Raw genomic sequence first — 22964 nt, 5'->3', positions numbered from 1 at the left:
TATCATATGTTTGTTTTCATTGTCATGCAATACACTTTTTTTTTTTTTTGATCTTTAATTTCTTATGAAAATAATCAAGATTTTTCTTAAATATAAAAAAATGCTATCTTTATCTCGAATTCCATTTTTTTGAAACATGATTTTTTTTTAATTTTAACAATTTTGCTAACCAATTATGTAACTACTTTAACAGGAAGACAAATGACCATAAACTAGTATGTGGACATGATCGATCCTATGGTCCAAGTTGCCGGCTCCGGTCAATCTTTGAAGAAGGCATTAAGACCATTTACATCAAGTAATTGGGAATTCCGCCTTAAAAACAAATGGCTGAAACCTTGACTATAACATAATTTTTCCTTGATCGTACATAATTCCACAACAAGTAAGTATATCTATGATGTTTTTATAATTTAGTGTATATTCAAAAGAAAGGTGTTCATATTTAATTTAAATAAAATTGATCTCGACCATGATCAATTAAAATATAATTAACTGAGATTAACTATAATCAACCATGATTGAAAGATTACGGTTGATCAAGATTCACTGTAAGCAATAGACCATGATCTTATTTGCATGTTAAATTTAAATAGAATTAGTTATGTTTTAATAATTTTATTAATTCCAATAGTGAATTATCTTTTATATGTTGTAATGGCTTTTATCTGCACTATGATTTTGTCTTAAATATAAAAATAATATTATCTTTATGTCTTAAATTTAAATCTATTTTTTAAATTTAAATAAATATTATCTTTATCACAACTTGAGATCAAGACTAATATTTTTTTAAAATAAATAAATATTATCTTTTATAGGAGTTATGATAAAGATTATATATTTTTTAAATTTAAAATAGTTTTTTTAAAAAACATTAATAATTATTTTTTAAAAAAAGTTGAAGATATCTTTTATGATTTTAAAAAATATTATAATTCTCAAATTAAATTTTTAACTAGGTTATTTTCCTAATATTTTATTTCTACTATGCTACCTTGAAAAAAATAATCCTAATACATATCTTTGGTGATTTTTTTATTTTTTTTTCCTGATTTTTCTTCTTCATGCCTAATAGTGTTTGAAAATTAGTAAATTGAATAATTTTAGAGGATATTTCTGTATATTGATGATGATTATTTTTTAAAGTGTTTTCTATTTAAAAAATATATTAAAATAATATATATATTTTTTATTTTTTTATTTATTTTTAACATCAACATATAAAAAATACTTTTTAAAAAAAAATTAATAAAAAACATATTTAACCTCAATATCAAACATGCAAATAGATTACAAGCTACTTAAGTCATGGTGATCTCAGCAATAGAACTGATAGTATTTGAGTGGTGTTTAATTTCTTGATTTACCGTGAAGAATAACAGATACGAATGTAAATTATAAAGATGATTCGATCAACTTAATTATCGACGACATGCTGTAGGTATATCTGTGCCTGTTTGGTATTATAATAAAAATTATTTTTTAAGAATATGTTTTTTAAAAATATAATAAAGTAGCTTTTTCCCATTTTTTATTATAAAATTAATACTTTAAAATCAATATAAAATATTAAAAAATATTAATTTAATATTTTTTAAAATCTAATGAATTTTTAAAACATGGAAAAATAAAAACAAACAGTATCAAATGACTTCAATATAATATAATCAAATACAAAAATCACAGAACTACTAAGATGCTACATAATAGGCTACACATGATTCTATTATTGTTATTTTAAATCACAAAGCAAATTATTATTTATATCCCATATTTTTATATATTTTTATAATATTATTATTTAATATGAGGTTTTCATTTAATTTTATTTTTTAGTATAATATTTTTTCGAACCCACCCAATAAATAAGTTTATGTGAGACAGCTTTTATATAATTTAATTTAAAATCTAAACTAAAAAAATAGCTAAAGTTAAAATTATTATACCAAGTTTAATAATAATATCTAAAAAAATTATAATAATCTATATATATATATATATATATATTATTTTTTGTTTGTTATTTTTTTCCAAACTGCAGGAAAAGCGTGGTCAATAAAGAATAAACTACTATGTACTGTCTAAAATATTTGTAAAATGGATTTCTCTAGCATGTACTTTAAGGACGAATAAAAGTCTGTCTCTTTTCACAATTGAGCGGTATTCTTTTCATTAATGTTTCACAAGGCGGAGCTTCCGTACGAAGGACAATAAGGGCTGCTCTGCAAGTAGTAGCTCGTTTACTTTTCAAAAACCTTCATTTTTTTTAATATTAAAAATAAATTTAAAAAGATATAAAATAATATCTTAATATATTTTCTAAAAAAAATATGAAAAAAAACAGCTTTACACGTTAACAGTTTTAAAATGTTTTTTTAATATATTAAAACTATTTAAAAAATCGATTTAAAATAAAAATTTATTTTTTTAAAATATTTTTAAAACATAAAAACAAATATACTTTCACCAAACAAGCATCTAAGATCTTAGGTAGTTGCTGTTTAGTTAAGAAAAATATTTATTGCCAACTGGATATGATTCATCAAATCACGGAACGTTGTGCTTCATTTCTTCATTTTACATCTGATAAGAGTTTGACTTGGAAAGTTCAAAGAAACTCCTATATGAGCCACCATGTTCTTTAGCTATAACCTTAGATCCTTGTTTCCCACAATCTTATGTCTTGTAATCTCTCATGAGAAGCATTCTTCTCTCTCTCTTTTGGCTTCCTGGGTTGCAACGATGAAACACAACAACAAGCATCATCTTGCCTTGCTTCTATTTCCAATAATCCTGTTTTGTCAGCCCATATCAGCTATAGATTTTGTCTTCAATGGCTTCAATTCCTCTAGTGTTTCACTCTATGGCTCTGCCGTCTTTGAATCTCGCATCCTTACACTTACAAATCAAACATCTTTCACAATTGGCCGTGCTTTATACCCAAAAAAGATACCGACCAAAGCTCCAAATTCTTTTGTGTATCCATTTTCCACTTCTTTCATTTTTGCTATGGCTCCTTACAAGAATGTTCTTCCAGGCCACGGCTTGGTTTTTCTTTTTGTGCCCTTTACAGGCATAGAAGGTGCTAGTGCAGCTCAGCATTTAGGTTTTCTTAATCTCACAAATGATCGTATCCCAAATAATCATATGCTTGGCATCGAGTTTGATGTGTTCTCAAATCAAGAATTCAATGATATGAATGCTAATCATGTTGGATTAGATGTTAATTCACTCACATCAATTGCAGCAGCTGATGCAGGCTATTGGGCTGATAATTCAAGAAGTAGCAGTAGCAATGGAAACAGCAGTGATGATGATAGGAAGTCTTTTAAGGAACAGAAGCTAAATAATGGTAAAAACTACCAAGTTTGGATTGACTATGCTGACTCTTTGATTAATGTTACTATGGCTCCGGCAGGTATGAAAAGGCCTAGCAGGCCTTTGTTGAATGTTTCTCTTAATCTATCTGAAGTTTTTGAGGATGAGATGTATGTGGGTTTCACTGCTTCAACAGGACAACTTGTTCAAAGTCACAAGATTTTGGCTTGGAGTTTTAGTAATTCCAATTTTTCGTTAAGTGAGAGGTTAGTCACTACTGGGTTGCCATCGTTTGTGCTTCCGAAAGATCCATTCTTTCGGTCTAAAGGGTTCATTTCAGGAGCCACAGTGGCAGGGGTGCTTCTTGTTGTTTCTGCTGCTACGATTTTTTGGTTTTTTATCAAGAGAAGACAAAGGAAAGCAAGGGAGAGAGCAGAAATGGAGGATTGGGAACTGGAGTATTGGCCACACCGAATTACTTGTCAAGAGATTGAGGCAGCAACAAAAGGATTCAGTGAAGAAAATGTCATTGGAATTGGAGGAAATGGAAAGGTCTACAAGGGTATGCTACCAGGAGGGACAGAGATTGCTGTGAAGCGCATTTCACATGAAAATGATGGGATGAGGGAGTTTTTAGCTGAAATTTCTAGTCTTGGAAGGTTGAAGCATAGGAGCTTGGTGGGTTTCAGAGGTTGGTGCAAGAAAGAAAGAGGAGTCTTCATGTTGATATATGACTACATGGAAAATGGAAGTCTGGAGAAAAGGTTGTTTGATTGTGATCAGAGTAAAATGTTGAGTTGTGAAGAGAGAATAAGGATTTTGAAAGATGTGGCTTCTGCATTATTGTATTTGCACGAGGGATGGGAGTCTAGAGTCCTACACAGGGACATCAAGGCCAGCAATGTGTTGCTTGATAAGGATATGAATGGAAGGTTAGGTGATTTTGGATTGGCCCGAGTGCACGGGCATGGTCAAGTGCCAAGCACCACACGGGTGGTTGGAACCATAGGATACATGGCGCCTGAGGTTGTTCGTAGTGGAAGAGCCTCAGCTCAAACGGATACGTTTGGTTTTGGGGTCTTGATTTTGGAGGTCATGTGTGGAAGGAGGCCTATAGAAGAAGGGAAGCCACCTTTGGTGGAGTGGTTATGGAAAATGATGATGGAAGGGAAACTACTTCATGCCTTGGATGAGCGACTGAAGGCGAGAGGAGATCAGTTCGACGAAGAAGAAGTAGAAAGAATTCTTCATCTAGGCTTACTGTGTGCATATCCTGACCCTAAAGGCCGGCCAACAATGAGGCAAGCAGTGAAGGTTTTGGAGGGCAAGAATGAGGTTAATGAGATTGAAATTGAGGATATGGATACATATTTGCTCAAACAGATGAAATCCAAGGATTGGTGGGCGGATTATTCTCAAAGTTCTAACTCTGGATTCCATCCAACTTTTGATGAAATTAGACGATACCAGTCATCTTCAATGTCTCTATCTTGGACCAATACTACAATGGAGGGTAGGTGAATCTGCAATCTTGCATCCCTTGATGACTAATGGTATTTGCTGGTCTTGTGCCAATGTTAATTCACTAAGATTTTCCAGGGCAAGCTTGGAAGGAGCTGAATCAGAAGTTGGCAGAACCCAGATTCAAGAGCATCTAAATTGAAACAGCGGGGAGGGAGATTTGATTTTGAGTTGAACCTTTTTTTTTTTTATCGATTAATGTTTTTTTTATTAGTTATTAATGTTTGTTTGAGAGGGACAATATTGTAGAGGAGAATCTTTTGTTGTTTTTGTACAAGGAATAGTTATAGTTAGCAGACTGGTGTGTACAAAAATACAGCAAATTCAGTGATAATTTAAAAGATGAGTTTTAGTTTCTTTATTCGTAATTAGAGTGATCGTTTCCTGTTCGGGAACATGTCGTATAAATTATTTTCCTTCAAATTTTAAAATTGTTTTATTTTTTACTAAAAGATAAAAAAATTTATATTTTTAAAATGTTTTGATTTGTTGATATCAAAAATTATTTTTTATAAAAATAAATTATTTTAATATATTTTTAAACAAAAAATCAAATCATCATTGCTATCACAAATCTCAAATATAATTTTAAATAAAAAAAACAAAGCTAAACAGTTTAGCCAATGAAATGCAATAAGAAAATTTTGTTGGTTTGATTTTTTAAAAAATATATTAAAAATATGTTTTTAATTTTTTTTTTATTTTTAATACTAAACTTTAAAATGGTAAAAATATCATTTTTAATATTTTTTAAGATAAAAATCAATTTAAAAGACAGAAAGCAAAAGTTACATTAGAATTGCACTTGCTTTTTGCTAAATGCTAAAATGTCAGCATTGTCATTGGGTATCTTTAGGAGTGTGGCTATTTTTATTTTTTAAAATACTTTATACTATATATATATATATATATATATATATAAACATTTCAATGACGCCGTGCAAGGAATGATTGTTATTATTAGGTGAGTGGTTAGGTAGGCATCGTGCCTTTTAGCTAGATTTTAGCAAGATAGAAAGTTAAGCCCTGTTTTCTTAATAGTTTACGTTACTGACTATATCATTTCGGTCATGCATTAGCAGCCGCCAAAGAAATTACAGAAATCAGAAACTATATAATAATAATGAGTTCCAAGAACAAGTAATAACAAGCACCAGTGGTCTAGTGGTAGAATAGTACCCTGCCACGGTACAGACCCGGGTTCGATTCCCGGCTGGTGCAGAAGTTCTCTTTTACCATTTTTGACTTGGTAAAAAACATAATGGGCCTCTTTTCGGGTATCTCAAAGCCCATAATGTTTTAGCTTCAGACTTTGTTCTCTTTACAAATGGGCTTGTAAACTTCACCTTTCAGCCTTTTTGTACTTCTTGAAATTGTATTCAAGATCAAATCAATTTACTTATTTAATTCTTTTTAAATAATATCGATTCCAATTTCAAATGAAACTCAATTTATAAAAAATAATAAAAATTAAAAAAAGAGGAGATCCTTTTATTTTCTAAAAAAAAATTCAATTATAATTGACGTTGAAAATTGTTATTTGTTTTAAAATATCCTCTCTTTATTTCCTATTGAAAAATCAGGAGTGTCATGCTTCGAGATTCATGGTGCTCTTCCAATACTAATTCCTCCTACTGGAGTCTCAGTTTGTGAGAAGGCAATAGTTCCCATCCAACTGTGAGAAGAAAGTAACTGATGCTCTGTCACAAGCAGAGGGAGCCTGTATGAACTTAACTTCAAATAATCGAATTTCTTTTGTATAATTTTAAATTATTTTTAATATACTAATGTTAAAAATAATTTTAAAAAAATATCATTTAAAAAAAAATTACTTTAAAAAATAACCCTCACTGAATTCTCAGGCACCTTTCTTCTTAAAGGTTTATCTTTCATCCCTTGTCTTGGAAGACAAAGTTGAATAATATGTCATACCTGCCACCTCTTCAAATCCTCACATTAATTTTAAAAACAATTGTGCAAAAGATCTCACATAATCAATTATCTTTTTTTTCTTAAGTCATTTAAATTATTAATACTGGACGTGATTTAAAACTATATTATTAAACATCACTAGTGATAATTAGTGATTAATATGATTATTTATAAAAACTATTCAAGATATTTTTTTATGTTTAAGGATTATGTATATATTATCAAATTACGTGCTTAGTATTTGTTAAATTTACTTACATTAGCTACTTTAAAAAGAATACATCAACTAATATCTTATACTACTTGATTAGTACTTGTTTGAAAGAAAATTTATATAATACTAAGGGACACTAACATACTAATTCTATATATTTTTATTTAACAACAACAGCTATAAATTAACATTTAACTATAAAATAAAATTAGAAACCTAGATTGATTTTTATGGGATTTGTAATGTAATATTGTAATTAATGATAGTTATATATTAGGAATTTTTGTTATTTATAATTCATACAACAAAATTTAGTTAAGAATATATATTGTAGTATAATTAATTAGATTTGTTTCATAAAAATTGTTATTATAAATAAAAAATAGTTAAAATATATGATGGATTCATCCAACCCACACCAAATCTATTTTAGTCTTGATTAAGTATAGTAAAAACTAGATCCAATCAGATGGGATAATATCAGGTAAATAGTGATTCCTTGCTTATCTCTATCACTAGTGTTCTTGCCCTTACTAACTTTGCAACTTTTTTTTTTCTTTTTTTATAGATTTGAGAGTATGTAATAGATGAAAGATAATTTTACGGTGCTCATAAAATAAATATAAATAGATAGCTTACAAAAATACATATAAGAAAAATAATATTTTTATTAATTAAGCAATGAAAACAAATAAGATTATACAATAATTGAATCCCAAACTTGTATCAATCATATAAAATTATAATGTTTCTTGGAAAGTAGGGGTGATCATTTTTTATTCGGTTTGGTTTTTATAAAAAAAACCAAATCAAATTTTTTTTAAAAAAACCAAAACCGGTTTCGGTTCGGTTTTTTAGAACAAAAACGGGTTCAAACTAGTTTGGCTTGGTTTGTTCCGGTTTGGCTCCGTTTTTTGGTTAGACTCATTTTTTTTTTTTTCGGTTTGGGTTCGGTTCGGTTTGGTTTTTTGGTTTCAGGCTTATAATACCGAAACCAAACCGAACTGAACCGGTCAGTTTTTTTAAAATTTTAATCGGTTTTTTTTATTGTTTGGTTTTTTCGGTTATTTTTTTCCTGATTTTCTCAATTTAATCGGTTTTTTGATTTTTTTGTTCATCCCTTTTGGAAAGAGATTCTTAAAAATGAAATCCATGAAAGATATATATAATGTAAAACTTATTGATATTTGTTTATAGAAAGTGAAACTCATGAAGATCAAGCTGAAAATTAGACTAAAGATATGCTTGTTAAATATTTTTGTTTCTTTCCGGCCCCCAGGTGATACAGACAGAGAATTTTCAAATCACAGCTCTCATACAGATTTTTCCATCTGTCAAATATCCATTATTCTCATGCAATTACACCCCTGAAGAGGGTCGAGAGAATTGAGTTCTTCTTCGAATTATGTAGCCATGTGAAAGAGACAGAGCATATGTAGTTGGGCACTCACATTCATAGTATGATACGTACAAGCTTATCCACAGGTATAATGAAGATCTGCAGGAGCCAGTTAGTTGGGCACTCACTTCTTTTGAAAATAGCATGTGGTGTTTGTTTTATTTGGTATAGCTTGGTGTGTTTCGAATGGCCATAATAATTTGATTTTCAATGAGAATGAAACAAATTGGGATGAAGTGTATTTTTCTTTCTTTTATCCGGTTGTTATTTGAGCAAAATATAATGATGGGAGTTTCTCTTATACTAGATCAGATTTACTATGTTAACCAAATGATCTATTCATGTGGACTAACAAGACAAATGTGTGAGAAGTGATTCACCATGAGTCCCTTTTTCTATAGGTATATATGCTGAAGTGGAATGTTGGCGCATCTTCAAATGGGAAACTAGGGCTCTCAAGAATTGATGGTGTTTTTAGAGATCATGAAAGGAAATTCCTATGTATGTTTTCTTGTTTCGCAGATAATATGAAATCTAATGAAATTGAGATTTGGTGATTCAAAAAGCTATATTTTTGAGTATTAATCACAGCTATGCTTTTATAATTCAATGGGTTATGGAGTTAGATTGGATCAAGGTAAGAATCACTTTCATATACGTGGCTGGTACAATTAATCATGCCAATATCTGAAATGTAAAATCTTGATGATCACGCACGATCGACATGGATGGATGGAAAATGATAGCCACCCCCATTGCATTATAAAATAGCTATCGTGGAATTGATAAGGTTACATTAAAAAGACGACACGCACGACATGGATGGATGGATGGAAAATGATAGATTATATTCCAATTAGCCTATGCTTTCTTCAAGCTGTACACACACACACACACACACACACATATACATGCTTGATTGGTCAAATAATTAGATTTACCTTATACATGTACGTGTAACCTTTCCAAATGTGCAATAACAGCAAGTCAGAATTATTTCACTGTGTTCGTGCTCAGATCGTTTTGTCTATGGCGTGGAGATTTGCCTTCTCGAAACAGCAATGATCCATTGCTTTGCCGCCGAAGAAACCAAGAAGCTTTGATAGGGAAAATATCATATAACCTCTCATACAGCCATCACATCACATAAATCTTGTATGATTTTGTAAAGAGGTCATTTTCAGTACTTCTACATGTATGATGGAGTGCTTCTATAATGAGGAATATAATAATGAATTTTTTATCATTATTTTTTTAATTTTTGGTGCAATGAAGTTAAACAAGACCCCCATTAACATGATATTTTATCTAAATTATTTCACGTAAGGAATGTAATGGGAGTTGGAGGACTTAGCTCAAAAGAACAAGCTAGCTCCATGCTAGGTACAGGATGAACAAGCTAGGTCCATGCAAAGAAATTCTCAGGATCGCGCCTCAATCACCATAGAAAATTTTAGTTTTTATCAAATCAAAATCAAACGTGATATTTTATCTAACTATCACATGATTGAATTGTTGGTTCAATACTGATCATGTGCTATCGATCTTTGTTGATAAATGATTCTTTTTTGGCAGAAAATACTGAACTTTTTTATTATACGAAATGATTAGAGAGTCTCATAAATGATTTAATTTCTTCAAATTAAATATAGAATAGGATAAGCTTTGAATCAGACAACAAAGACTGACAAGAAGTAGTGGTTTCTAGAGAATAGGTGGACCATTTGGTCTCTTTTCCAACCACCTAAAAAACTAAATTATAAATAAATCGTCGATGATTGAACCAACAATTGAATCAATGTGACGCAGCACATAGAGAGATAAGTAGGGTTTTTTTTTCTCTCAAGAATCCTAAAAACAATAGCAATACAAAATTTCAAAGAAAGTCTTAAAATCTGTAAACTACTATTCTTATTTCTCTTATGTCTGATCTAGATATGGATGGGATTTCCGAAACAATGCTCCTGGGGATTAATTAGAAGCTTCTGATCTTGGTCGGAGAATTCTGCTGGCTAGCTAGGCTATTTATAAAAAGAGCTGCGAGAGAATGGAGACTACTGGTACAAACTCTGAATTTTAGTTTAGAAGAACTGATTCATTCTATCACTCAGGAAATTAAATGGCAACAACTTAAGCAACCCAGATCTAATAGACACCAGATTTTCGACTTTAATGGTGGTATTGACTTCAAGTCTTGCTATGATTCATATTTAGTTGATTGATGACAGAAAGTGACAATATCCCAATTAATGCTAACGTGTTTTTCTTGGTTGGTGCTGAATTATTTGAGTTTCTCCTGTTTGCCGTCATGTTATGCTAATGTGCTTATATTCATAAGAAAATCTTAATGATCATGAATGTCTAGAAAATCCAAATCTGAATAATAAAACGAGGATAAAATCCATCAGCCCTTCATCTATGAAAGCTTATGGATATGTTATTGACGATGCTGTCTCGCTCAATCCTCATAAAAAAAAAATGCATCTGTCCCAAAGATTGGACTATATCCATAGTTTTGGATGAAGATATATGCTGTGTTTGAAGATGAGGATATATAGCGCGAGCAACCAGACAATTGGGTGACTGACACGTAAGTAATATTGAATGAATTATCATAAAAATTGTCGATATGAGAACGAAACATGTCTCTATCAGGACACGCGGACTACATGGAGCATCACTAATACGATAACATCTGGATTGTTCTGTATCGATTCTCATTAATTTTGTGCCTGGCTAGCTTGTGTTTCTGAACTCGATCATGGCCGGTAGGAATATATATATATATATATATATATATTGATAGGGTTTGACTAAGTTAGTCTCTATTAAAACTCTATCTGAAATATGTTTCCTTGCAAATAATGCATTATTTTTTGAAAATATGTTTCCTTGCAAAACCGCATAAGAAGAAAAGACTAGTAAGGAAACTAATGAGTTTATTAGTATTGACCCTCAAAACTTATATAAAAATAAGTTGAATTTCTAACATTTTGAAAGAGAACCTAGATGAAGTAGGAGGGCTAATATATATAATTTGTTCATGAATTTCTAACTTATTTGTTAGAAAACAAACCTCAAAGCTTTAAAGAAACAATGTAAACTCTAGAAACACCACTCTAGAGAGAGTCTATAAATAATGAGATAGAATACATTATGCAAAATCATACATAAAAACTAATGAATCTTTCTCTTGAGAAATAAACTATTAGGGTGCAAATATATATTCAAAAGAAAAATGAATGTTAATTGATTTATTAACAAATATAAAGTTAAACTCATAGTAAAATGATACAAGCAAAAGAATAGCTTGGACAACTTTTATACATACTCACAAGTTACAAGAATGACATCCATTTGTATATTAATGGATATAGGTGCCCTTAACAATCCTGAGATATACTAAATAGATATTAAAAATGCTTTTCTAAATGGGAACTTAGATGAAGAAATTAATCATATGTCAAATATAGGCTTGTTAAATCTTTGTATGGTTTAAAACAAACACCAAAATTATGGCATGATAAATTTAACAACATAATGTTGTCAAATGGTCTTAACATCAATGAATGTTATAAATGTGTTTATGTAAAAAACACCTATAAACATATGTCATAGTTTATCTATATGTAGAAGATATTTTGATCTTTGACAATAATACTAATATTATTAAGACTATTAGTATTAATATATTTGTGTTTAACATCAATGAATGTTATAAATGTGTTTAACTTCCTCAAGGATTTTATATTGTCTATCTGGTTTATAAATATATTTGCAATAACTTTCATGTTACTTAAAAAAAAAATATTGGTAAGATATTAGTTCAGGTGGTGTTTGGTATTGTGATAACAATTATTTTTTAAAGTATTTTTATTTAAAAATACATTAAAATATTTTTTTAATTTTTATTTTTAATACCATCGTATTAAAACAATCTTAAAAATATAAAAAAAATTAAAGTCTTTACTAACACCCAACAGCCAAGTTTCCAAACAAGTAAAAGAGGTAAAGAGAACCGCGTTTTACATAATGTAGGTTTTAAATTCAGTAATCCACTTCTGTTAAGCAATTTCTCAAATATTACAACCAAACGTAAATAAGTCCAAAATAATATAATGCATAAGAACAAAACTATATTTTATATTTCTACTTCTCCCAAAAAAAAAAAATATACAAAAGGATTCCTTCTCCCAAAACATATAAAGTTCTGACATTGAGGATAGGCTAGGCTCCATAATCTATCTGTCCAGCTTGGCTCTTTCGTATTTAATTTCTTAGATTCACAGCTCCGACATTATTGGGCCATAAAATGACCAAAACGCCCTTTTTTGTCGACTACCTGAGCAGACAGATTCGTCGGAAACCGTCTGTGGCCCTGATTTCGGCAAAACCAGTGGCCAGACGCCGCGTTTTGTGACAATATATTTTTTCATTTATTTTATTTATGCTCTTCATTTTGGATAATTCCGATAAAGCAATTTCGATATACATAGAAAAGAGGGGAGAAAATTATTCGTGTTTAGGCACCCAAGAAGATGGTCCCCACTATTTGGATAAAAACTCAGCATCTAGCGATTCTGATGCCAACCGCGTTTCAACATCACGAATCTTATCAACTCACCATGTGTCCACTGGCCCCACCGCTGCGACCAGATCAGGATAGAGACCCTCATGGTTTTTTTCTTTTTTCTTTTTTCTTTTTTCTTTTTTCTTTTTCTTTCGAATAATTTTTCCTAGGAATATTCATTTCCAAATTATGTTACCAATTTAGATAACATATTTCTATTTGATTTACTTTATTTTTTTAATAAATCATATACTTTATTTTAAATATAAATACGATAGTATCTATGTATAAAACTTAATTTAACATGGTGGTTATATTATCTAAATAATCTAAAAGAATTGGAGTTGCTTGGGCAGGAAAGCACTTTAATATAGTTTTTCAATCATGTTATATGAATTTTGTGTCATGGTTGAGTTAATTCATATGTGTTGGGATGTCAAAGTCGAGTGTTTCGAGCACTGGTGGACATGATCATTTTTTTAACTGTGATAAATAATAAATTATTATTTTTTAAAAAAATAATCAAAGCTAGGTCAAGCGAGGCACCCGCAGTTTAAAATAATATTTATTAAATTGATATAATTTTTTAGTTTTAACATGGTTGTTACTACTATAAAGTTTTATGTAAATCTTAATAATAATTTTTCTAATTATTATATATACATGATATGAGAATAAAAATAGTAATTATAAATTATTCATGAAAATTCATACAATAGTAATTTTTAAATAGATGTTGAATATGATTTTATCACATTTATAATGTTTTTTAGCTTTCAATCATACATAAAATTTGAACATATTATTTTGATATTTTTTTAAACTCGTCCTAACAATCATAAAATAATTTTTTTAATAAGAAATATTAATTTTAATTAAAAAATTTGTGTTCATTAAGGATAAATAAGAGATATGTTAATAAAAAAATAAATATATTTTCTAGTTTGATAACAATATAAAACAAATCTCTCAAATATATATTTTATATTTAAAAATATTTTAGTCCCTCCAACATAACCCAGAACATTCAAACCGATAATCTATCTATACATACAACTACTTGTCAATCTAGAAGCAAAAATTATCGTGCAATAAATGTGTTTTTCTTTTGAAATATTTATGGAAACTCTGTCTCTCCCTTTTTTTCTTTCTCCCTATAATAAGGAGTTTTTCTTTAATTTCAAATTATTTTTTATGTTTTTAGATCATTTTAATGTGTTGAATTTATTTTTAATGTCAACACATTAAAATGATCTAAAAACATAAAAAATAATTTAAAATAAAAAAAAACTTCAAAAACATTTTCTGACCCAAAAAAACAAACACTCTCTTAGTTTTCATCACTAAAAACATCTAATTTCTTGTTGGAGGAAAAAAAAACACTTCAATTGTAAATTATGTCTTTAGATTATATTATGAGGCACAATTAAATTAACTATTAGTCTACATATAGAAAAAAAACCATGTATCGAAAAAAATAATTACAGGCAGGAATGTGTATAAATACTATGTGAATATTCGAGTATATCCAGATTGGACACCTGCTCAGCATTATTGGACCTAACTGACGTGGATCCCTGCTGTCTTGTCTTTGTATTCATTAATTAAATATACTACACCTCTTAGATTTACATCACCCAATTAAAAATTCTCAATCATAATGAAAATAAACTCCATGTGTGCGGCGGCTCGTTGGTCCACGTTGACCTCAGGGTCCCACGTCACTCCAAATCTCCGTGTATAAACAACCCCTTTCATCATCCAACTGCAATTAACACTTTTTTTTTTTACACAAAGTTCAGAAGCAAAATTCATCAAATACCATGCCTGGTGCGAGAATTAGAATCCCATTTAATCAACGAAACTTGATGTCTAACATTAATCAGTTCGAGTTTCTTGATGAGCCGGCGGCGAGTTTATCCGATATGGTTTTCGGGTTTCTCGAGGATGGTGACTGGTCGTCGGGGAGCTCTGGTAGTGAAGGGTGTCATGAGAATGAAATGCTGGAGTTAGAAGATGAAGGGGAAGAGAATAATGGAAATATTGAAGAGGACAAGAGTTTTTGGGAGAACCAGCATCAGCTTCTACATGTAAATATCACAATTCTTCATTCAATTATTAATTACTATGTTTTTCTCCGGTGGCAATATGTTCAACCTTGTCTAATTTCTGTTTTGTATTGTGGTGTCCAGGCTACCTTGTTCAGGACCAGCTCCTTGGAGTCAAGGATTAGAAGTATCAGCAAAGAAGCGTTGAAGGAAATACAAATGGCTGGAACCATCTGTGGTTGTGGTAGACCAATGGCCGCCTCCTGCCGGAGTTGCTTGATGGCAGAAGTCTCTAGCCGTCTTCGGAATGCCGGTTATAACAGTGCTATCTGCAAGACTAAATGGAGAAGCTCTCCAGGCATCCCGTCAGGTAGTGAAACCAAGGTCAATATCTTTCATTAAGAAATCTGTTCCTAATCCTCGTCATTGAGGCTGCAAATAGTTGATGTAAAAACTAACAATTGATGTCTCTGTTTTTAAATACAATGCAGGAGAGCACACTTTCATGGATGTAATAGACAATTCAAGTTCTAAAAGAGGAGAGGTGAGGGTTATAATTGAATTGAATTTTCGGGCCGAGTTTGAGATGGCTAAAGCAAGCGAAGAATACAATCAGCTCGTCCACAGATTGCCAGAAGTGTTCGTCGGGAAAGTTGAAAGATTAAACTCTGTAGTGAAGATCTTATGCTTGGCTGCAAAGAAGTGCATGAAAGAAAAGAGAATGCACTTGGGGCCATGGAGAAAGCAGAGGTACATGCAAGCAAAATGGCTTCGGACAACATGTGAAAGGTCAACATCCATGCCTCCCTTCTCGATGGGATCTTCGGGCCGATTGCCAAGACCAAAGGCGTCCATGCTCACAGTGGATTTGAAAGAGATGTTGCCTGATGTACATTGCACCGCAGTTGCGGTTGTGTGATAAGAACATCAGATTTTGTTCTTACTCACCTGCTTGCTACCTTGATAGAGATGGGATTATATGAAAGTTTGGGAGAGAGAGAAGCAGCACATACAGAAGAATCATGTAAATAATGGAAATTCATCCACTTAGTTTTGTGATGTTTGATCAAACAAGAAACTATAAATTCCTTTGACAATTTTATACATTAATATCACTGGAAACGTCTCGTTTTCCAATTCCGGTAGTGATATTAAGCCAAAATTTAGAATTAGTATTAAAAATTCTCAAGAGACGAGTTAATGGGGCAACTTGGAGTCTCATATTTATGAGGAATACGAGGTTTCTAATCCAATAGTGTTTTTTTTTTTTAGTCAAAATTAAAAATTTACATGAAGAGATAATAAACCTTTTAAATTTTAGAGTTTAATGGGTCTCTATCAAAGATGGTTAAATTTATGATTACATATAGAAAGAACTAGAATTTAAGGGAGCGACAAGGGAAAAAGGTGCTTTCTTGTGATGTTACAATTGTTTTGTAAAATTTTAATTCTTTAATCAATTAAATAATAAGTCGAGTGATTAAAATGTAAAAGAAAAAAAGAAAGAAAAATTGTGATATGAGCTTTTCTCACCTCAATGACTTGGATTTAAATTTGAAAATTATTATTATTATAGATAGAATAGAGATTTTTTAACAAAATAAAGCACAACACCCAAAATATAGGTAATTTTTGCCTTTTTGCAAGATTGAATCTTTTTGGTTTCAGTTTTATTTCGGATTTTTGAGTTATTTTTTAAGTTTATTTATGAAAGGTATTTAATTTTTATTTTAGATGTTTTCGGTTAAAAATAAATTAAAAAATAAGTTTTTAAGTCAAAAAATTATATACCTTATTTTTTCACCCACCCAATAGCTGGAATTTGAAGAATCCTAGACAATAGGTTGTATAGGATATTTTCTATTTAAAAAATATTAAGACGGATGACATGTTGTCCATCTTAGTTACATTAAAAAAATTAGGCTCATGTGTGTCCTACTTTTGGAGGCCTGCTCATGGGGTCTTCCTTTAATAGTCAAATCACGTATGGTTTTTCTTTTGTGATTTCTTTCTTTTAAAAAAATCATACTTTTTTTTATATTTTTTTCTATATAAAAAATATATTGAAAAAGCTTGTATATTTATTTTTTTAGAAAAATAATCTGACTCATAGCAGAGCATTGGTGAAATAGCCAGTAAAAACTTTAAAAATGTGGACATTTCACTATAAAGTTGCATTCTTCACACTCACAAGACACTATGGACGCACTGTGCACTATGTCTTTTTTTTCATCCCTGTTTACCAAATTGATGGCCAATTTATTGGGAAAGGGTAGGATTAAAAGAAGTGGGGCAAAGTGAAAAATATTGATGTAATGAGTGGCTTTAACAAAGCTTGGGCAAAATTTTCTTTGTAGTCCCCATAATTTTCAAGTTATAAAATATTGAGTTCCTTTAGTTTTTGAAATTTTAGGGCAAAGTTAATTTTTGTCCCAAACTTTATTTTTTTTATTTTTTATCCATGGTTTGATAGAGGTGAGAGAAAATAGTTGGAATCTAGTGTTAGAGAAAGAAAATTTATGTTGGCATTGATTTTGGCCACAAAAATAGTCAATATTGGTGTCGAATTGTTCCATTTGATAAGAGAAGTTTACATTTGTTGTTTTTTATTTTAAAATTGCATAGAAAAACATTCGAGTCCAAGAATATTTTTGGTTTTGATTTGATTTTAGGTTTAAAGACAACTTTTTAGTTTTTTTGAGGTTATGAATGAGTTTATCAACTTGTCTGAGATGTTTTCTAGGTTTTTAGGGTGAAAAATATATTTTGATTTGAAAAAACTTCTATCATGATTTTACAGTCACCATAGTAGTCGGAATCCAAGCAATATCAAACAATGCGTGTTTGACTTTTTTTAAAAAAAAATACAGATGACATGTCGTCCTTTCCATCTCAAACAAAAAAAAATGATCAGGCGCACGGATCCATACTAAATGAACCAGGCCCGGCAAAGCCTAGTGTTTTCTTTTTAAAGAAGAAATTGTTTTTTCAATCATTGTTTTTTTATATGTATTATTTTCAAATTATATATATTTAAATTAATATCCATTTTCTCTTTTATGTTATTTTTTTATTTATTTGAAATAGAAATTATTTTTTATTTATTTTGTATGCATTTAATGTTTTATATATTTTTATATTTTATATAAATGCAATTTATTTTTAGAAATAAAAAATATTTATTTTTGATTAATATTTCTAATATATATATATAACCTTGCATAATATGTTTTTTTAAATTTTTTTAATTATTTTTTTGTGGGTGTATTTTTATTATCATTTGACCAAATAAAAAAATTGTTTTGTGATTGATTCAATCCTTCTCCTCCGCCTTCAACTTTAAAAATGGAAATGTGAAAAATAACGAACACCAACCTTGCAACTTGCAAGCAATCACCTACTACGCCTAATATGGCAGAAAAAAACAAAAGAAGGGAGTGATCATACTTGGTCGTGGAGTGCAAATCAGGCCAAAAATTGTCCCGTTGTGAATGAGTTGTCATGATGAATTTGTGCTAAAGCACACGTTGACTCGTAGAAGAAAACTAAAATTTACCTATCGAATCTTCAGCCCATTGCTCTCTGGATTGCATCTGGACATCTAAATGCTAAAGAAAATCCAAATGTACATATATTTTTTCCATGACCCTCTTGTCCCTAGGTGGTCGTCATTGACCGAATCCTAATTAGCACATTAAGCAAAATAATTCAAATTATGATGATTTGAAACAAAACAAAAATGTAAGCGTTTTTTGAATTCAGTCACCATACCTTGTGTGTGCATGAAGCAGGTTGTTCATCCACGGTGAGGAAGCTTGATGAGAAATCCTTGGACCATTTGGAAGAAGATCCAATCTGTACCCTTAAGCCTCTATACAACTCAATTCTGACCCGTGCTTTTGTGTGGTTTCCTCTTGCCAATATTTAGGGTTTGTTTTGCCCTAATTGTTGTTGCATTTAAATGCTTCTATGATATTTGATTAATTAATGTTATAAGAATGCTAATGATGTATTTTGTATGAGATAATGATGATGATATCGATTGCGATAATATTGGTGATAAAAATTAAGGTGGTTGGTAGTGAAGTGATGGTTGTAGAATTATAATGACGAGGCGGCGGCGGCGGCGTAAAGGTAATAATAATTAAAATAATTGGATAATATTATAAATAATTTGTTGTTTATAAAATATTTTTATGGAATTTTATGATCTAAATTATATATATATATATATATATATATATATATATATATATGAACAATGTTTAAAACTCTTGTTTTTTTAAAAAATGTTTCACAAGAACACAAACACATAAAATTAGGAATATGTTTCCTTATAAAATATTTTATGTAAAACAAACGCCACCTTATATTATGTTTCGGAATTTAAGTGTTTGTTAACGAAAACTCATTTTTGTCTTAGGGATAGTTTTGAGGAAAATTCTTATCCCTCTACAAAGAGAGACATAATAATGACAATCTTATTATAAAATTTATTTATAGTGAAAAGGTGATTTAAAGATTCAATATATACTATGTACTATTCTAAAAATGAATGTAGAGGACTACATACAAAGGAATATTAATAACTGATTTATGATTGCAAGTCATTCATCGAGTGCTTGCATTTCTGAGATCAAGATACCAAAGAGTACGCTAAGCTTACATAAGTCATTATTTAGGGTAGTGTTTAGTTACTGTTGTAGGATAGTAGAGATAAAGATAATAGAGACACGAGAGAAAAGATAGGAAAAAAAAATAGAGATAGAATTGTGTTTGATAGTGACGTACAAGATAAAATAATTGTTTTTATCTTATTTGATTACAGTGAACAAGACAAAATAAAATATAAATAAAATTAAATCAGTTAGGTTAACCCTCCTAACTCGTGACTTGAATCCTGTCTCGAGTCAACTTTTAAGTTGGGTTTTAAACTATAATAATAACTACTTGTATCTATACTTTGATTTAGGTCAACTTATAGTAACATATTATCTCTAAAAACATGTGTTTTTTTAACCTCTTGTTTTGAAAATATTGGAATTTACTATATAAAAAAAATTAACAGCAATGCATTGCACGTTCAATCAAAATCATTGAAAAATAAGACATAAATTAACCTTATTTCAAGGGCGACACACATGAAATACCTTGTTCCAAACCAACCAAAGGAAAACACGGTTTCTACATGACAGAGACTAAAACCAACATTCTGATGCAAGTTGCTGTTACAGATGACTCGTTCAGGCGTGTCTTACACACAAACATAGGGGCTGCTCTCTCTTTAATTATTGTTGTGAAACATGCAATGCTTGACAAGAGGACCACCACACCCACCACCGCCCCCGCCCCCCCCGGCGGTCAACCACGTGTCTCGTGTCGTCGAATCGACAAATCAATCCGTCTCTTATTAGGGTGTCTAAACCTACGGTTATAATCAAATGTTTTATTATATTTGCAATTGTTTGTAAATTGTTAACATTAAAAGCAATAAAGAGAATTTTAACACCGAATCATAGAAAGGTTTTTCCTATAATTAAACACACCTTTTCCCACACGTTTCATAAGGAAGATTTTAAATATATTTATGTAAAAAATGTTTACAAATAAGAAAAAGAAAACGATAAATAGAAATAATCATAAATTACATGCAAAAGGATCTAGAAAATAAATTATTTAAATACATTAAAAGAATCGATTTTTTTATAGTGTTTTATTATTTATATAAATAATAAAATATTTTAATATTTTTTTTTAATTAGTTTACAATAAATCCATTTTTTGACTTTCTTGGTTGGCGCACGTGAAGGCCAAAACTTGTGGGTCCGAGAGTTGATAGGCGCTAGTAACTTTTTGTTTTTTTCAAGCTTGCCTCGTCTCCAAGCCCGCACATGGCTGGCCTGGCCTGGCCCTTTGCTGACAAATTTTTTTTTTTGACACTCCAAGAATTTTACAATTAAGTATTATTATAAATAGTTATTACAATTTAATAACACGGACATAGAAACTAATAATTTCTAAGTTGTTGAATGTAGTTATACAGCCACCAACACCTTCCCTGTCTATGTTCTTGACATGTCGTTCCAGAAAATATATTATGCTTAGGATCAGTCATTATAAAAATCAAATTTGCTTGAATGAAAGAGAGCGTGCAATCAGATTTTAAATTGTGTACTTGAGGAGTTGTTAATTATCCGATTCGTTTTTCAATTTATCACCATAAGTTTGAACTTACTCGAGGGAAGGGTGTCGAAGTTGAGAACTTGTCGAAATCTTTGCCGAACTTTTGGTATCGAAATAAGCTTAGCTTATGAGCTGTTTGATATCCTAGATTTTGTGGACTCAAAACTGGAGTGACTTTCACTAATCTTATTATAACCCATAGACCTTACCTCCACCCAACACCTTAAAGTTTCACATACACACACGAGGCTTGTAGCTCAATGGCCTTGGCAGGCTTTGCCCTGCCTGAGTGCCCTGGTTCGAGCTCTCGTGTGTACCCAGCACATGAGGGTTTAACTGCTGTGGTCACTTCGTGTGACTTGTTCCGTCCCCGTCCCGGGTTCGACTCTCTATGTGTACGCCTGTCACCCCCGCGGTGTCTTACCTGCTCCTGGACTTGCAGGATGTCCAGCGGGCCGTGGGGAATAGTCGTGGTGCGCGTAAGCTGGCCCGGACACCCCACGTAAATAATAAAAAAAAAAGTTTCACATACAATCCTAACTCGATCCTCAAAATCTTGAACCCACTCAAACCCGAACCTCGATACCTTATACTAGGTCTTAGACAAACTTAGGGATGCTCCTGATCTGATCTTGGATTGGATTGACTCTTAGGCATTTTAAAAACTCGATCTTGAAGAGACTATTATATAAAAAATTAATATTTTAATTTTTTTTAATAAAAAATATTTTAAAAAATAACCATGACTACATTTCCAAACAGGTTTATGCTGAAGACTCAATCTTAAATTGACTACTAAGCTCTTAGATAAGGTCCTAACCCAAATCTCAGCCATTATCTCCAAAATCGTTTCCATTCAAACCCGAGAAGCCATAAACAACTTGGTCTTAAATCAACTCTTGGATAGCTTGGACTCGATTCTATCCCAAATTCCGGACCCTAAACATTGTTGCAACCAAAATTCCTGGCAACCTAAACCAAGTTCTCTCATTTAAACCTCAAGCACCTCAGATGTTGTCTTTGCTTGCATCTCAAATACCTCAAAAGTGGTCTTTGCCTAAATTTAAAAGGTCTCGCGCTAGTTCTTGTCTTTAATATCGAGTGCTTTGAACTAGTTGCCAATCTAAATCTCATTTAATTTTAAAATTTGAATCTACATCAAAAACATTAGATCATAGTATAAAAAAATTAGTTTTGAAAACCTTTTTTTAAAAAAAAAACGTGGTTTGTGGTTCTCAAAAGTTTTCGCAACTTGTTTCTAATTTTATTTTTCTGAAAACAAACAAGTACTTTTCATTATTTGTTTTCAAAAATTTTGAAAGAAACAGTCCCTTTGTTTTTTTTTTAACATTAATTACTAATTGTATGAAGAGAGTCTTTACCCAAGTAACTATAAAAACGAGCCTTTCAAGTAGTTGTTGATACTCTCATGAATTTTAATGACAGATTAAACTCTTAAGAATTTTCAAGCTGAAATGTTTTTCACCTCAGGTCACGGCAGAACGATTAGGAAACAAACCACACTTGATAAAAAATCATATCCGCCAATCAGTATAAAAACTGTGAATTCATTCAAATTTCTTATGTGCTTGGTCATAGCCGAAACTGGTACAGTGCCAAAAGCTGTCCATTGTCTACGAGTGGACCCGTATGCATGAAAAACAAAGCAGGCCCACCAGAATTTCCCAGGTCCGCAAACTTTTTTGAATAGCATCTAATCATATTATGTATTTTGCTTTTTTGCCTTTGCTAATTATATGGTATATATAATAGCTA

General features: G+C 30.8%; 2 protein-coding genes and 1 non-coding gene across 3 annotated transcripts; all 3 read left to right on the top strand.

The window, feature by feature from the left end:
- The first annotated feature begins 2515 nt into the window (after window positions 1-2515).
- LOC133698422 (L-type lectin-domain containing receptor kinase VII.1-like) lies at window positions 2516-5210 on the top strand. The gene is made up of 2 exons (XM_062121332.1): window positions 2516-4834; window positions 4921-5210. The coding sequence occupies exons 1-2, from the start codon at window positions 2638-2640 to the stop codon at window positions 4977-4979; spliced, it is 2256 nt and encodes a 751-aa protein (XP_061977316.1). The 5' UTR covers window positions 2516-2637; the 3' UTR covers window positions 4980-5210.
- A 782-nt stretch (window positions 5211-5992) lies between these two features.
- Window positions 5993-6063, top strand: TRNAG-GCC (transfer RNA glycine (anticodon GCC)). Its single transcript has one exon. It is a non-coding gene; the product is annotated as a tRNA-Gly (tRNA).
- An 8658-nt stretch (window positions 6064-14721) lies between these two features.
- LOC133698859 (uncharacterized) lies at window positions 14722-16115 on the top strand. The gene is made up of 3 exons (XM_062121950.1): window positions 14722-15047; window positions 15150-15375; window positions 15497-16115. Exons 1-3 carry the CDS (start codon window positions 14781-14783, stop codon window positions 15922-15924), a joined length of 921 nt encoding a protein of 306 aa, XP_061977934.1. The 5' UTR covers window positions 14722-14780; the 3' UTR covers window positions 15925-16115.
- Window positions 16116-22964: the final 6849 nt, after the last annotated feature.

This window comes from Populus nigra, chromosome 7 (genome assembly GCF_951802175.1).
Source record: "Populus nigra chromosome 7, ddPopNigr1.1, whole genome shotgun sequence".
Classification (NCBI taxonomy): domain Eukaryota; kingdom Viridiplantae; phylum Streptophyta; class Magnoliopsida; order Malpighiales; family Salicaceae; genus Populus; species Populus nigra.
The sequence above is the reverse complement of the archived record's forward strand: the minus strand, read 5'-3'. Positions and strand labels throughout refer to the sequence as shown.

Coding starts and splice junctions, on each gene's coding strand:
- LOC133698422 (XM_062121332.1), top strand. CDS start 2,638: ATGTTCTTTAGCTATAACCTTAGATCCTTGTTTCCCACAATCTTATGT. Junction 4,835..4,920: donor GACCAATACTACAATGGAGG/GTAGGTGAATCT, acceptor AAGATTTTCCAG/GGCAAGCTTGGAAGGAGCTG.
- LOC133698859 (XM_062121950.1), top strand. CDS start 14,781: ATGCCTGGTGCGAGAATTAGAATCCCATTTAATCAACGAAACTTGATG. Junction 15,048..15,149: donor ACCAGCATCAGCTTCTACAT/GTAAATATCACA, acceptor TGTGGTGTCCAG/GCTACCTTGTTCAGGACCAG. Junction 15,376..15,496: donor CTCTCCAGGCATCCCGTCAG/GTAGTGAAACCA, acceptor AATACAATGCAG/GAGAGCACACTTTCATGGAT.